The 15,966-nt window shown below is 36.5% G+C and overlaps 1 protein-coding gene across 1 annotated transcript in view; it reads right to left on the bottom strand.

Moving 5' to 3' along the window:
• Smp_038340 (putative palmitoyltransferase ZDHHC) overlaps positions 1-15,966 on the bottom strand; it is a 36,650-nt gene that overhangs the window by 20,523 nt on the left and 161 nt on the right. Inside the window, exons 2-3 of the mRNA XM_018799914.1 lie at positions 12,852-13,378; positions 8,930-9,063 (exon numbers count right to left, since the gene is read on the bottom strand). Coding sequence (XP_018653780.1) covers positions 8,930-9,063; positions 12,852-13,378 — 661 coding nt within the window. The remainder of the gene's footprint in view (positions 1-8,929; positions 9,064-12,851; positions 13,379-15,966) is intronic.

The raw sequence follows: 15,966 nt of genomic DNA, 5'->3' as shown, positions 1-15,966 counted from the left end.
TTATTAAACGTCTCAGACACACCTTTCTTCAATAGACAATCCCAGAGAACAGTCTTGTCCAATGAATCGAAGGCGGCTCTGATATCAAGGAACACTACGATTCTTGGCCTATGACAAGTATGACGGTGTTCTAACATTCAGTGGAGAGTGAAGATGTGATCAATACATCGACCAGAACGAAAATCGGCCTGCTCCTCGCGAGTCAATTTTTTTCGGGTCTTGAACAATTTACGAAGCATGAAGGAAGCCAGTGGTTTGGACTCGACCGGGAGTAGAATTGTTCCTCGATACCAGTAACAGAAACGACGTGCACCCTTTTAAAAGATAGGAACAACTATTGACTCATTCCATGAAGTTGGAACACCCTCTAACTGCCAGACCTTTGTAAACAACTCAGACAGTTCCTTAACCAGAAAGTCATCACCATCTTTAAAAAGGGCTGGAGGTAAATCATCTGGACCTGACGAATTGTAGCGTTTAGGGAGTTGGAGTTCTTTCCTGGATCTGTCGTCACAGACCATGTAGGGTCGGACAGTCTGACTGATGTCACCAGGACAGAAAAACGGCTGAACAGCTCTTCGAAAAACCCTGCCTATCGTCCAAGATGTCGATATATGTTGGTGATTGGTATTCCGTTATCTTCACAGACTTCTAGCTGCCAGTGGCTCGGATGAGTTGAAAGAGCTTCCTGCAGTTACCAGATGCAGCTGCTGCTTCCAACTCATTGGCACGCTCCGATCACCAGGCTTCTAAGTCCTTACGCAAGCCTTGCCCAATTTCATTACGTAACAGTCGTCGTCCGTGGTCAAACTCGAGGCCACCCGGATTAGATCGACGGGCTTCAACGAGTTGTAAGGAGACAGAAGAAACGAAGTGATTATAAGCGGGACTTTTCGCGAAGTCGCAAGCGATTTTACTCTAAGGGGTCACACCCAGAACTTTCGACCTAAAGGTCTAATCCACAAGGCAGTGGGGCAACGTAACGAGATGCAGTCCCATGGTAGCCGGTGACCCACAGTAGGTTTATATGCTGTTTGTTCCTTCAGGATACTAGAGCCCATGTGCATCACTGGTTTAGAGTCAGGGTTCTCCGACCCCCTTAGGTGGACCCTTAGTGTCCTCCGATGACGAATAATAGGTATATCTCTCATAAAGGTTTCGCGGTTGTTAGATAGTTTGAGGTAGTCCAACAGGAAAACTTAGATCTAGGTTTCCTGATAGTTGGGACTGGTTACCAAGGTGTATCTGTAGTACTGATGAAACTGATACTACCAATGGGTTTTGAACCCATGCCACCCAAATTTCACATTCTATGATTGATGTGTGGGCGAGAATGATAATGATTGGTTGTTTTGCTGAGTCAGACATGTAGATAGTGTGACAGGTTTTATGTGTTATGTACTCCCATATCCTGATTATTATTGATTGACTGTTCCTTGTGTTTGGATTGTGTCGGGTTTTGATGTGGAAATATATTGACGTTCTAGTCAGGCTAATCTCGTGTTCTTGATCTGGGTTTTGTTGAAGTCCTGTAAAATAGACACTGGGAGGGAATCTAATGCCCCCGAATGCCCTGGTACGGCCGAGAGTGGGGAGAGTCTGCTCTCCCTCTCGAAATGCTCTCATATGGCCACACGTATATTGCCTCTATCAGGGAAGTCCTACTCACTGCCTTCTCGTGGCGGGGGTGCTGTTTACGAAAGTGAGAGGACGAAAAGCGAATGTCCGGTGCTTTAACCGGGTTGGTGGACACGAAAAGTCCACCTAGGGGAGTTGGAAAACCCTCATTCCAAACTAATGGTGCATATGGGCTCCAGTATCCTGAGGGAACAAATGGCGTATGAATCAATCGTTGGTCACCGGCTACCATGGGAATGCATCTCCTCACGATGCTCCACTGCCTTGTGGATTAGACCTATAGGTCAAAGGCTCCGTGCGTGGCCCCCTAAGAAAACCACCTGCTTCAGTTTGGGCACCTGGGCAGTATCACAGCCCTCACACAAATCGAATGAGATTTGTGAGGCGCATATTTATCTGGTGCTTTCTTGTACCAATATTTATGTGTTTAAATAAATAAATAAGGGAATCTAATGTAGATATTCATCTAAGGTAAATTAATGTCCCGCATACGTGTAAAAAGTGAAAGATTGAAAGGTTGAAACCAACATCCTGTAGGACTTACATATTTAAAATTAATTCATCACTAAGTAGTCATCAGCGTCATGTGTTGACCAATCTCATTGATCAGATTTAATGATTGTTAACAGATAACTTAAGTGCAATCATAAAATTTAGAAATATTTCATCCAACTTTTATAATCAAAGATACTACTGTTTCGTTAGCATAGAGAATGTTAGAAAAAGGCTAAGGATAAATTAAACTTCAACACTGCATCAATGCCATTGATTGTTTCACTAAACCATATCGGGAAGTGAAATTTTATTGTTTGAATTTCAAGCGATAATGATAATCTATGGTCAGAAACTTTATGTGATCAGACTGTGTAAACAATTTACAATGATATAAATGAAGTAGCGTTTCATCTATGTATAAACGTTCAAATTTGGTGTTTTGAAAAGTCATAACTAATTTTTTATTTCTCAATTTTCTCCATTCTTTTTAAGCTAAATTCTCTACGTATAGTTATTTTCTTATCACTAATACTTTTAGTATTTTAACTAATTTGCCATTTATCTTATTAATACCTTGTCGCTGTGGTAATGTAAAGTATGTCATTATGAATTTATGCAAATTTATCCACGACTCTATGTTATTTATGAATAACTGACAGGAGTTATAGTTTAGTTAATGATTAAGAAACGATTAATAGTTTACAATAGCCGAATATGTATACCAACTACTAAATAATTGGTGATTAATTTAATTATTTATTTATTATTTATTTAAACACATAAATATTGGTACAAGGAAGCACCAGATACATATGCGTCGCACAAATCTCATTTGATTTGTGTGAGGGCTGTGATACTGCCAAGGTGCCCAAACTGAAGCAGGTGGTTTTCTTAGGGGGCCACACACGGAGCCTTTGACCTAAAGGTCTGATCCACAAGGCAGTGGAGCATCGTGAGGAGATGCATTCCCATGGTAGCCGGTGACCAACGATTGATTCATACGCCATTTGTTCCCTCAGGATACTGGAGCCCATATGCACCATTAGTTTGGAATGAGGGTTTTCCAACTCCCCTAGGTGGACTTTTCGTGTCCACCAACCCGGTTAAAGCGCCGGACATTCGCTTTTCGTCCTCTCACTTTCGTAAACAGCACCCCTGCCACGAGAAGGCAGTGAGTAGGACTTCCCTGACAGAGGCTATATACGTGTGGCCATGTGAGAGCATTTCGAGAGAGAGAGCGGACTCTCCCCATTTTCGGCCGTACCAGGGCATTATTATTCATCGAAGTATATCTGTCAGTCTAGTTAATGTTACTAGGATTTAACTGTATTAATGAAAGCTAACAGGGACCAGACTGAAACATATTTACTGAGTATTTAATCACCTAAATTATGTTTACTAATGAATAATTAATACTCATAATATCTCGATCAATTAGTTTCTACGTGAATAACTACGATTTCGTCTTCCACAGTCTAGTTAACCGAGGGTTTTAAAGCTCAGTACTATTTGGCTATTTCAATTAAGTATTCACTAATTAGTCATTCCAGGACGTTAGTAAACAAATTTATTTTTATGTAAATCTTAGTTGACGATTATTCATTGATTGTAAATAGTAAATACCACATGAATAAATCTATCATGTCATTGCTTTTAACGCACGTTTCAATAAAAACTATGACAGAAACTATTACTACGGTTTACACTAAGTAAATAATTGATGTGAAATGTCTTTCAACAAAATTAATAACAAAAAATATCAACATCGGATTGATTCACACAGGGAAAAATAAGAATGACACTATTTAATCCATCAACTAATGAGGTGGCATACTTTAATTTAATTTATCTTAATACAAGTAACTTGTCTATTTGAGAAATAACGAATAGATTAAAATTCCAATTTATAACTCAATAACTGTGAAAGATAAGTGTGAATGTTTAAGTCACACAAACACAGATTTACCACAGGATAGCTAAAACAAAATCTGATTTGAATTAAAATGGAACGATAGAAATAACCATCGATTAGTAGTTTACACTAATAAGGATGTGAGCGAACCAGACGGCAGCACTAAAAACAAAATTATAAGGAAGTAGAAGCATGTAACAAACTGGTCGCAGAAGACTACAGATCGACACTAGATTGCCTAAGAAGGTGATAAGAACGAGTAATTAATTATTAAAAACTTTAGAAGGAAGTATCAATAATCAATTTACTGTGTATGAAATATTAGGTGTTAGAGACATGATATAATGACAACTTGATGCTTTTGTATGCATAGCTCAAGTATGAACTATTGAATTACTAGCGCCTCTGAAGCAAAATCATTTTTTTCCAGATATTATTGTAATGTGATTGAATTTGTTACTTAATATAACTAGTTTGAGAAACTTTAAACGTTTCTACTCATCAAACGTAAATCTGAGTATTGTTTTGACTAAAATAATTGATAATCTGATTTATAGATGTACTTTATAATCATCTGTTAATTAGTAATAATAATAATAATAATAATAATCGCATTAGATATAACTAATAAGTTTAATCTGTTCATCTAATTAATATTAAATAAAACTTGGTCATTTGACTGATTATCACGGATGTCAACAATCTACAGAACCAAGGTGCCCCAAAATGCCCCGGTACGGCCAAGAGTGGGGAGAGTCCGCTCTCTCTCTCTCTCGAAATGCTCTCACATGGCCACACGTATATAGCCTCTGTCAGGGAAGTCCTATTCACTGCCTTCTCGTGGCATTATTGTTGTTTACGAAATTGAGAGGACGAAAAGAGAATGTCCGGCGCTTTAACAGGGTTGGTGGACACGAAAAGTCCACCTAGGGGAGTTGGAAAACCCTCATTCCAAACTAATGGTGCATATGGGCTCCAGTATCCTGAGGGAACAAATGGCGTATGAATCAATCGTTGGTCACCGGCTACCATGGGACTGAATCTCCTCACGATGCTCCACTGCCTTGTGGATCAGACCTTTAGGTCGAAGGCTCGGGGTGTGGCCCCCCCTAAGAAAACCACCTGCTTCAGTTTGGGCACCTTGGCAGTATCACAGCCCTCACACAAATCAAATGAGATTTGTGCGACGCATATGTATCTGGTGCTTCCTTGTACCAATATTTATGTGTTTAAATAATAAATAATAATAATAACAGAACCAAGGTTCATTAAGTTTTTCTGGATAGTAAAAAGTACAATGTTTTTGGGAATACATATAATAAAGAATACTGAGTACGAATTTCTAACTTTAAAAAGGTGTGTTTTTAACATTTAAAACTTATTCAATGTAACATTCGACAAACATTTCTCAAACGTTTTTTTAAGAATTCCTTTAAGTACTTTGTCGCATAGCTATTTGAAATAAACGTATGATATGGCATGACTGAGGTAATAAGAATAACAAATCGTTATAAAACTCGAACGTGGACTTCGTATTAGACGTTTAGAAAACAACGTTTTCGATTGATTGTACAGGCAAACAGACAGAAAACCTTAAAAACTGTATTTCTCATTTCAATGCTCACGTTCATTAATCGGTGCCCTTTAGAATGAATACTGTCGATTAATTAGTTTAATATTAAGCTGTTATATCGTATTTTAAATTCACAGACAACATGAAAGTTGAGTAAACGAGACAAAACATATACACGCATAAATATACTTAAAATGATAAAAAGGATTTTCATCTCAGGTGGATGCTTTTGATGGTGTCGCGTTTTATGAACTTTTATGAGCTTTTATCGTCAGTTTGGACAGAATCGTCAGCGCTTATATATATAGGCGTGGTTCTGACCAGTTTTTTATGAACCATTTAAGACTATTTTTCATATCGTTCACGAAAACACTGATTAAAAGGTAGTTACAAAATGTAATAAGATATTTTGTCATTTGTTTACCAACTTCAATATACAAATACACCAGTTGTATCTAACATTTAGACGTGAATACACACACACACGACCGAAAACTAAGACTTACACTTTGCCTAGCTTAAAGACAACAATTATTAGTGAAAGACTGAAATCAATTAAGTTGAGTTATGATTGAAAAGAATACAACTAGTAGCCTGACATATTGTAACTTGAATACTCTTATTTTGATGACAATTTATTATTTACTCTGGTAAAACTATGTAATATAAAGAGATTAATGAACAAGAAAAACAGCTCATTTACCAGGTACAAATTCATGTATTTGATTTCAAGCAGACTTTAAATGTAAGAGCAAGTGGTGCTACACAACCGCTCAGACTAAAGTACTTGAAAACGAGTTTGAATCTGAGAAGTAATCACTGAGCAAACCCCACTAATGAACAATTAAATAATACAGAACTACAAGATTGTCATTTATCGGTTCAAAGTTTCATTTCCCACTGAGTCACAACAACAAGAAAATTCGAAAATAGGCACATAGGAATAGTGTTTTGAATGTTTATAAGAATATATAAATATAATAATATGCTCAAAGTATAAACCGTTTTAAAATGATTTCATGAATTGATTGAAGCTAGACATGTGCACCATTGGATACAGGCTCAGTGGTCTAGAGGTTAAGCGTTCACGCGAGAAACCGAAGGTTTTAGGCTTAATCCCCTGAAGTGGGGTCATGGATGGACGCTGTTTAAGACTCCCATACTAAAACAAACGGTTGTCCAGTGCTTCCATGTTTTCAATAAGCTCAGAATCGATCACAATGGCATAGGTGTATACACTCTTTATCTTCCCTTAAACCTTGAGATTAAAATTGATTCATAACTTTCTTCCTTCCTATACTATATCCTTATATACAACCTATAATTCATATACTACCACCACTAAATTATCTACTTCTATGAATCCGGTGTTCATCTTGTTGTGCTAAAGAGGTATGGCAACTTGGACCGATGCATAAATGTGCCTGGTCCTACGTTGTAGCTGACTGACTGACTGTGATCTTAATAAAATGATTTCTATTTCAGAAATGAATCTTCAAATATTATTTTCATTATTATTTATGTAGACATGAACAATTGAAATAAAAGGGTTAAAATACATAAACCAGATCTAGTTTGGCAAAAAGGGATAGCTTGAATAACACCAAGACTGATAATATGGTTCATGGTCTTTTGCAACAACATGAGGTGACATAAAATGATGAAAATGAAAACTTCAAGATAAAACCAACCAACATTCAATTGGCGTATAAAGGGATCAACCATTTGAGGAACAAGTACTACAATAATATTAAAGACAATGGGGTAAATTTAATGGTTATTATTGAAATATGTGACATTAAGATCCAAATTACACTACATTCTATTTATCTATTTTCATAACATTATGCCTGACATTTCAAGTGTCAGCTTTTATGACTGCAAATTACATAACGATATTGATACAGTGGATCGCATGATACAACAGATATACAAACTGCAAATTCAGTAGAATTATAGTTTTTTGATTATGAAACTTCTTTTTCCAACTACTAGTTTGTCAGACCGAATCCTACCTCATGAGTTTAAGTTTGGGCAATTGAGTAATATTACGATATTGAAAAATTGAATCTCAAAGTCGAGTAAATAAACCTAGACTTGGTTAGTGTGTTGGATCCGTTTAATTGTCAATGTTTAACTAAATGACATTAATACAAGGAACAATATTATTAAAGAATGAGAAACTTGATATTTGCCATTGTTTAATACAACTAAAAACCATTAAGGAATACTTGTAAAATAAAACTGATCTAAATTTGTTTACGGTACATTTCGATCCGGAAAATAAATGTGACTCATCAGCAAAATATGGGTTATTGTACTAGGGACTAGGTGTTAAATTTTTTTCAACAATAATACTTGGTTTTTAAAGCTTAAACAGATGATAATATCAGTAAATTATTGAGTTTACTCACAGTAGACTAGCTGGTTTAAAAGTCTAAAACATACTTTTCAAGGAGTAAGATAACGGACAGTATTATTAACTATTATTTCTAAAAAGAGAGTAGATGAGGCTACTAAAATACAATATCTATAACAAAAAAGGTGAATTTAATATTTTATGTAGTGATAAAATTTAGTGGAATTTCAAAATATCCCGCCATATTGTATACATGTTGAGGTGCAGTGAAGTGTTTACTCCTCTAGATGATAACTATCCAATTCTTTTTTGTATCAACACTGAGTCATATCTGACATTGTTGTTAACATTTGATGTGATCTCATGGTTCAATGAGTCGAACGTTTGATACTTAAAATTGTTACAATGATCAAAAGAAGAGATTTCATTCAATTTGAAGTGATTTAGATGATTTCGTTGTTGATATCTTGGACTGAAATTTGACCAGTTTTAGCTGGTAATATAAACATCGTGTGCGGGTCCCTGAATGAACATCAACTCTGGGATGCAGGCACGTCCAGCTGGTGTATCGTACATAAGACGAAACACGGGTCATGGATTCGACTGCCAGTAATATATTTGTTCATTTTAACAGTTATTGAATTGTACATCTCTTTATTAAATCATGATCCACAATATTAGTCAGATAAAATGAACTCAATGTTTTACACGACACTATGAATTTTCAATCTCGAACAGGTCAGTTGGAAAGTAAAAATAAGTTTTTATGTAAAATAAACCACGTACAGCTTAAATGACATAAATCCCCATCTTATTCTTTGCTAAACTATCAGCCTTTTGTGAACCAGTTGACAGTGCATCTTTAAAATATAATTTATTGTAGCCGTAAAAAATAACAAATGCAGTCAGAATGTTCTAATCAATTAAAATATTACAGATAGCGTATACTTACCGACAATGATGGGCACGAATAGGCTTAATAGTAAGGCACTTTGTGCAACGTATAGGAGGAGCAGATAAATAAGAAGAATACTGTTGTAAACATTTTGCAAATGCTTGATTTGCTGCACCGATTGGAATGCTACCCTTATAAAAAATTTAAAATGGAAAGGAGAAAAATATTAACAAAATGACTAAAAGTATTTCTGATAGTAATATCTCAGAGTAGAGCTAAGTGACGCGAGTTCAGATCCCACAGAGAGGAGCAGTTTCCTCATAACTCCGAGAGCGCTTTGCCGACAAATGGAAATCAGTATGGGAATCAGACCCATAGATTCCTACCGAGTACCTTCAATCAATAAACATTAAATCGTACTGCATACGATGTTGAATGACTTGGAATAGTGGTCACATAGCAACCTAATCTATAGAATTCAATTACCACTAAGGACTCGAAAAACATGACATTGGAATCCAACCAGTATGATCACAGATAAGTGGTCACGATCTGCGTCGAATCACGTGTAGCTGTATACAGTGAAAGGTTTATACATGTTTTAAATGATATTCACTATCTTCAGATAATAGCGTATTTTATCATTAAGCAACCCAAGTAATTGGTGGTGTTTACTGTTGTGAAGGGTTTCCAGAGAATAGGATTATTAATACTAATAGCAAATCTAAAAAGGACATATATATATATATATATAATAAGCAGAAGGTATTTATATCCATTACAATAAAATATGGCAACATTAGTCATGGTTGAGTTGACCTACAGTTGACCTACAACTGATTCTTCATTACACTGTGCACAAAATCCTTGTGTTTAAATGGCTTGGTACAAAAGACTACACAACTGATAGCGGTGAAGTGAATTTATTTTCTTTGTTCGGTAAATAACAAAGACAACGCTTATTGTCACTAAAACATGAAATATATGGTCACTGAAAACAGTTTGCTATATTGGACACCAGCCAGTTAATAATTATATATCATATAGGCTTATATATATTTTGGAAGTGATTCATTTCACTACATTACTTTATGTAGTTGGAAAAAAATCAAAGTTTGAATGCACTTCAACTGATTTGTAATGTCTTAAAGATCAAGTTCACTACTGACAAGCATATGTTAAACATCCAGCTGGATCACGAAGCCAGATTTAAGCTAACTTCGTAGATTACATGAAGGGTAGAACAACTATTATTAAGGTTTTTACTTCTTCAGTGTATAACGGTTATAGCTACAAGTTAACAAAAGACAGAAAACATTTTCACACTTTTTATAGAATATGTATTCAGTTAGTTGAAAACTTAAATTTCCACAAACAAACTTTGACACGTCACAAACATAATTCGGTTAGGATTCTATAAAGATTGTACTTTTTAGTAGTACTGAAGTGCTATGTAGTCCATTTACCGTTTCACAAAACAGTTTGATGTCGTATCTTTCGACCACCCATTCATGTATCGTTTGATATGCAGCTGATTTCAGTCTTTTAAATCACTGCTATATAAGTAGTAAAAATATTATTTGCGATTAAGTGTTCTACTAAGCTTTTAGTTACTTCATCATCTTGTCAGGAATATCAATGATATTTGTGTAAGAATGTTTCTATTTTAGATATTAAAATGAAGCAAAATATTGCGTTAATTTAATTTATCAAAAGTAAGAGGAAATCGGCAAACATGAGATCGGGAAATGATCACCAGTTGGTCATAGTCAACGTACGAGGTAACAGGAATGGATATCGTTTCAAGTTAATACACCCCACACGAATAAAGCAAGGAAAGAAATTAACAGAATGACCACCAGCTTTAGTGAATTGGGAGTCGGATCCAACAAAACAACAGATATCAACTTCGGAGCATGTTAATAAACATATTCAATCAGTCTTTGTATATCTCTTTAATAGCAATCAGTAAATTAACAATAACTTAATTTGGGTTACAAGACAATGACGTCGCGCACTAACATTATAAAATCTGGTGGTTATACTGACGCTTTCTTACCCTAGCTTTTCATTTTGACAAACGCTAAAATGTCACCAGATGAATTTTCTCTTACTTATTGTAAAACTCTCAACCAACCGTTTTATTTAATCATTTCAGGACATTACAGGATTCATTCATGTTACAGATCTACAACGCTGATTTTTTTGTAGAAATACAGTTTAGGAGAGAGTCAGTCAGTCAGCTACAACGTAGGACCAGGCACATTTATGCATCGGTCCAAGTTGCCATACCTCGTTAGCACAACAAGATTAACACCGGATTCATAGTAGTTAATTTAGTGGTGGTGGTAGTATATAAATTATAGGTTGTATATAAGGATATAGTATAGGAAGGAAGAAAGTTATGAAGCAATTTTAATCTCAAGGTTTAAGGGAAGATAAAGAGTGTATACACCTACGCCATTGTGATCGATTCTGAGCCATGTCACCTAGAGTCTCCAACCATTGGTTACGATAGTCACGCGGACCCCAACCAGGTAGTCTGCATCTGCCAACATGGCTCAGGCTAGAAGTTAGTGACTTCAAGCACTGATGCCATGTTTTGGTTTGGCCGCCCCTAACTCTCTTCCAACCATCCCCAATACTAGTCATCATAGATCGTCGTGGTAATCGGTGTTCAGGCATACGTAACACGTGGCCCAACCATCTCAGTCGATGAAGATTCATCACCTCATCAACTGATTTACCATCATTCCCTAATACCCTGCGTCTAACCTCGCTATTACTTACCCGGTTATCCTAGCAGATGCGAGCAATATTTCTAAGGCATCTGTGGTCAAATACTAGTAACTTCCGAGTATCTTCTATTCTTAATGGCCATGTTTCGCAGCCGTAAAGTAGAACAGAGCGAACTGCCGCACAGTATACTCGCCCCTTAATTGATAGACGGATATCTCGTCTTCGCCATAGGTGACGTAAGTTGGCAAAAGCCAAACGAGCTTTTTGAATCCGTGCTGAGATTTCGTCAGACACCAACCCATTAGGACTGATCAGACTTCCAAGATGAATGAAGTTGTCCACGCGTTCGACTACTTCACTCCCTATCCTTAGTTCGGGTGTTGACGCAGGCCAGTCCTGGAGTAACAATTTACATTTGGATGGGGAGAAACGCATCCCAAACATCCTGGCATTATTACTGAGTTCCAACAGAAGATTCTGCATTTTGTCAGCGTCTTCACCAAACAGGACTATGTCATCTGCGTATTCTAAGTCGCTTAGTGGTCCCCCTAGTAGGAGATCAATTCCCGAAAATTCAGTCGCAGAGAGTGTTATTTGCAGCAACAGGTCTATAATGAAGTTAAACAAAAATGGGGATAGTGGACAACCTTGACGGACACCACTTGAGGTTGTAAAATCATATGACAGTTCGCCATAAGCTCTCACTCGACTGGTAGTGTTCGAGTAAAGAGCCTTCACAAGGTTTATGTACTTCTCAGGTACACCTTTCAATGACAGACACTGCCACAGAACCTCTCGGTCTACAGAGTCAAATGCTGCTTTCAAGTCAAGAAAAACTATCATTGTCGGACGCCGATAAGCGTGTCTGTGCTCTAAAACTTGACGAATGGTGAATATGTGGTTTAGGAGAGAATATTAGTATGTTAAACACAAATGTTGAAGCTCAAATGGATATCTTAACCAAACACTTAGAGGTTAGAACACCAGTACGAGAATTAATCCCTACAAAAATAAAAGCAGTAGATAAGTTTGATCATTTAAATACCTACTATTGAGCCCCAAGTGAACCAGCATGCATTCATACCTGAAAAACTCGAGTCTATAGCAACCAATAGCTTAATAATGACAATCTTAAAGAAAATTATAGTCCCCGATTATGTAACAACCAGCTCATTAGTAGTGTGCAACAAAAAACGATTACAGTACATTGTAGACAATAAAATAGTGGTTAACAACTTACTGGGTCAGTGCTGAATGCTTTGAAATGAGAAACTACTGCCAGGATAGCAAACAAATGGTAAATTGTTCCACTTATCCAGTAGAAGGTATGTGATGGAGAATGATTTAGTATTATGAAGTCTATAACAAACTCTGCATACAGAATAAGAAGCCAGGTGATAAAAATACAAGCAACCCCACAACAGTCGTTAACAAACCAGATAACACCAAATGTTCGTCTTAGAGGCCGCGAATTTACAGAGCGAGTTACAGCACGAAGACCGAAAGAACGTCTACATGGAGATAAAAAGTCGTATAAATCTCCAGAAGGACGAAATGATACACGTAATTTCCCCGCCGCTTCGTCATCCCACGAATTTAAATCTAAATCACGAATGCCACGGTATCGAGCGGGCGCTGTATTAGGATCTAAATTGATGTGGACGGTTTCTTTGTTCAATGTTTCTTGTGGATAAGACGAAACTGAGAGACCCTTTCTATAAACGGAAGGAATCGAATTCATGTTGCCATGGTCTGAAGCTTGATTGTCTAAATGTAAAAGTTGAAAAAGTAACCATATATGCAACATAAAATAATGCTTCAATCAAAATAAGTGTTTTAGATTGATGTGAAGAAACGAAAATAAAACGCTGAACGGATTTTATCAGATATTTATCGAAGACACGAGTTGAAACTTAAACGATCTTGATGACCATTCAACTAGGCTTCGAAACTAAACTGTTTACTTATATATGAGTGTATTCCCAGAATGTAGTACAAAAACATACTACTTAACATCAAATCTACTAATATGAATGGAAGCGATTTACAAACTTTAATTCTAAAACCTATATCGGACTTTTTAGAACGTTGAGTATGCTACTACCTCATCCTCACAAAACTAAATAACTTATTGCTTGAATGTGAATAGATTTTTTCTAATGATATGAAGGCTGAAATCCAAGTTCGTATGTCAAGCAGTGGGTCAAGGAATTAAAGAATACAAGCAAGTTCAGACGATGCGTTTCACGACAGAACATTTTAAGCACAACGTCATACGAATTAACAAAAGCTTGCGACTCGCGTACTGGATTTCATTAACTACGTAATTAATTAGTGACCGGTAGGAACTATATGCAAAAGCCTTTTCTGATCACGACAGTCCTATGGTAGCCGGTGACCATCGATTGGTTCATACGCCATCAGGACACTGGAGCCTATGTGCACCATTGGTTTGAAATCAGGGTTTTCCAACTCCCCTACATGGACTTCCCTTGTCCACCAACCCGGTTAAAGCGCCGAACATTCGCTTTCGTAGACCTTTTCTACTCACTGCCTTCTCGTGGCATTACTGTTGTTTACGAAATTGAGAGGACGAAAGCGAATGTCCGGCGCTCTAACCGGGTTGGTGGACACTGAGGGTTCATCTAGGAGTTGGAAAATCCTGATCCTAAACCAGTGGTGCATATGAGCTGCAGTATCCTGACGGAATAAAGGGCATATGAACCAATTATTGGTCACCGGCTACCATGGGACTGCATCTTCTCACGGTGTTCCACTGCCTTGTGGACTAGACCTTTAGGTCGAAGGCTCGGGGTGTGGCCCCCTAAGAAAACCACCTGCTTCGGTCTGGGCACCCGAGCAGTGTCATAGCCCACCACACAATTAAATGAAATGAAAATTTTGTAAGTGGCACATATATATCTGGTTTTTCTTCGTACCAATATTTAAGTAATCAAATAATAATTATTGTCAAATGATCACGAGGCTAAAACCATAGATTTTGCTAAAACTAAGGGTTTGGTGTACGTTTATAATGAATTATAGCCAAGAATAAATTACCAAGAAGCAAAGATTCAGTTAATTGTACAGCAAAGAGGCTGTATATTAAAAGGCTCTACTTTATTCAACCCCACTTCAGAGAAAGAAAGGAAGATGATAGATCCATGACATTTTCTGGGCTCAAGAGGTGTTTTAATATCACAAGAGCGAAAAAGTGAGATAAGCTACTAGGATGAAAGGAAGTTTTAGATATAGCGATAGGAAACTTTAACATACTAGCTTCATTTGTGTAATGTTCTAAATAGCAAAGGAATCTTAAAATTAAGAAAGCTTAATTCCGTTGATGCAACAAAATCACAATGTTACTCTGGATAAACAAAACGCAAGAAAAGTATGAAAAATTCAATGTTTCCTATTAGTCCACAACCATTTACTGACACTAAGGATAGCCTAAAAGACATGAGTCAATGATGAAATCGGTAAAAAATAATGTCTAGGCTCATATTTTAAAAGGAAAACAAATCCATATATCCATATATATTGAAAAATGGATCTTAATATTATATTAACTATCTGAAAGGGTTTTTGATTTAGAAGCGTGAACTATTAACAGAATTAAGGATGAATCAACAATGACAACTATAGAACAGGAGTTTCGACACCATATTGAGAATTTTCGGACTAGGTATTTCGTTTGGATGAAGCAACAGGATAGGATCACTAGTTCTCACAAGGAATGTGTAGAACAAAGTTCAGTACATCTGTAACTGTTGAGTGAATACAGGTAGATTATCTACCACCTCCAAAGTGAGTTAAAAGAAATATCAGGCGAATTCACTTTGGCAAAATAAGATTGCATAAAATGTTAAACGTTTTTATCACCTATTCTACGAATTTGAATGTTCGTGTATTTTTTCGACTTTTCCAACTGCAATGATTCATCATTCAAATTTATAAGCCACTGTAAACACTTGGTCAGTATTTTACACTTCAGATCAAATATGATAAAGTACAGTGTCTGCGGTCCTTTGGTATACGGTCATATCCTATATAAGCTATAGGAATATGCAATAAGAGGTAAAGGACACATCAACCAGACCAAAATGACAGAGACATCGACACAATATGAAAATCTACGTAACGACGCAACAACTAACTGAAAATAATGATACTACTATCCAGTACATTTAAATGAAGTAGATATAAGTTCTAGTAAGAAAAGACACTTGAGAATTTCGAATTTTCATGAGAAACCATGTTTGTTGAACAAGGACTTCTTGGAGAACAAAACATTCTCCCGTAATATTAGAAACCAGATAATTCGAATGAAAACGTAAAGGAAAATGAAAATGCAT

The sequence above is a fragment of the Schistosoma mansoni genome, chromosome W, assembly GCF_000237925.1.
Source record: "Schistosoma mansoni strain Puerto Rico chromosome W, complete genome".
NCBI lineage: Eukaryota > Metazoa > Platyhelminthes > Trematoda > Strigeidida > Schistosomatidae > Schistosoma > Schistosoma mansoni.
The sequence above is the reverse complement of the archived record's forward strand: the minus strand, read 5'-3'. Positions and strand labels throughout refer to the sequence as shown.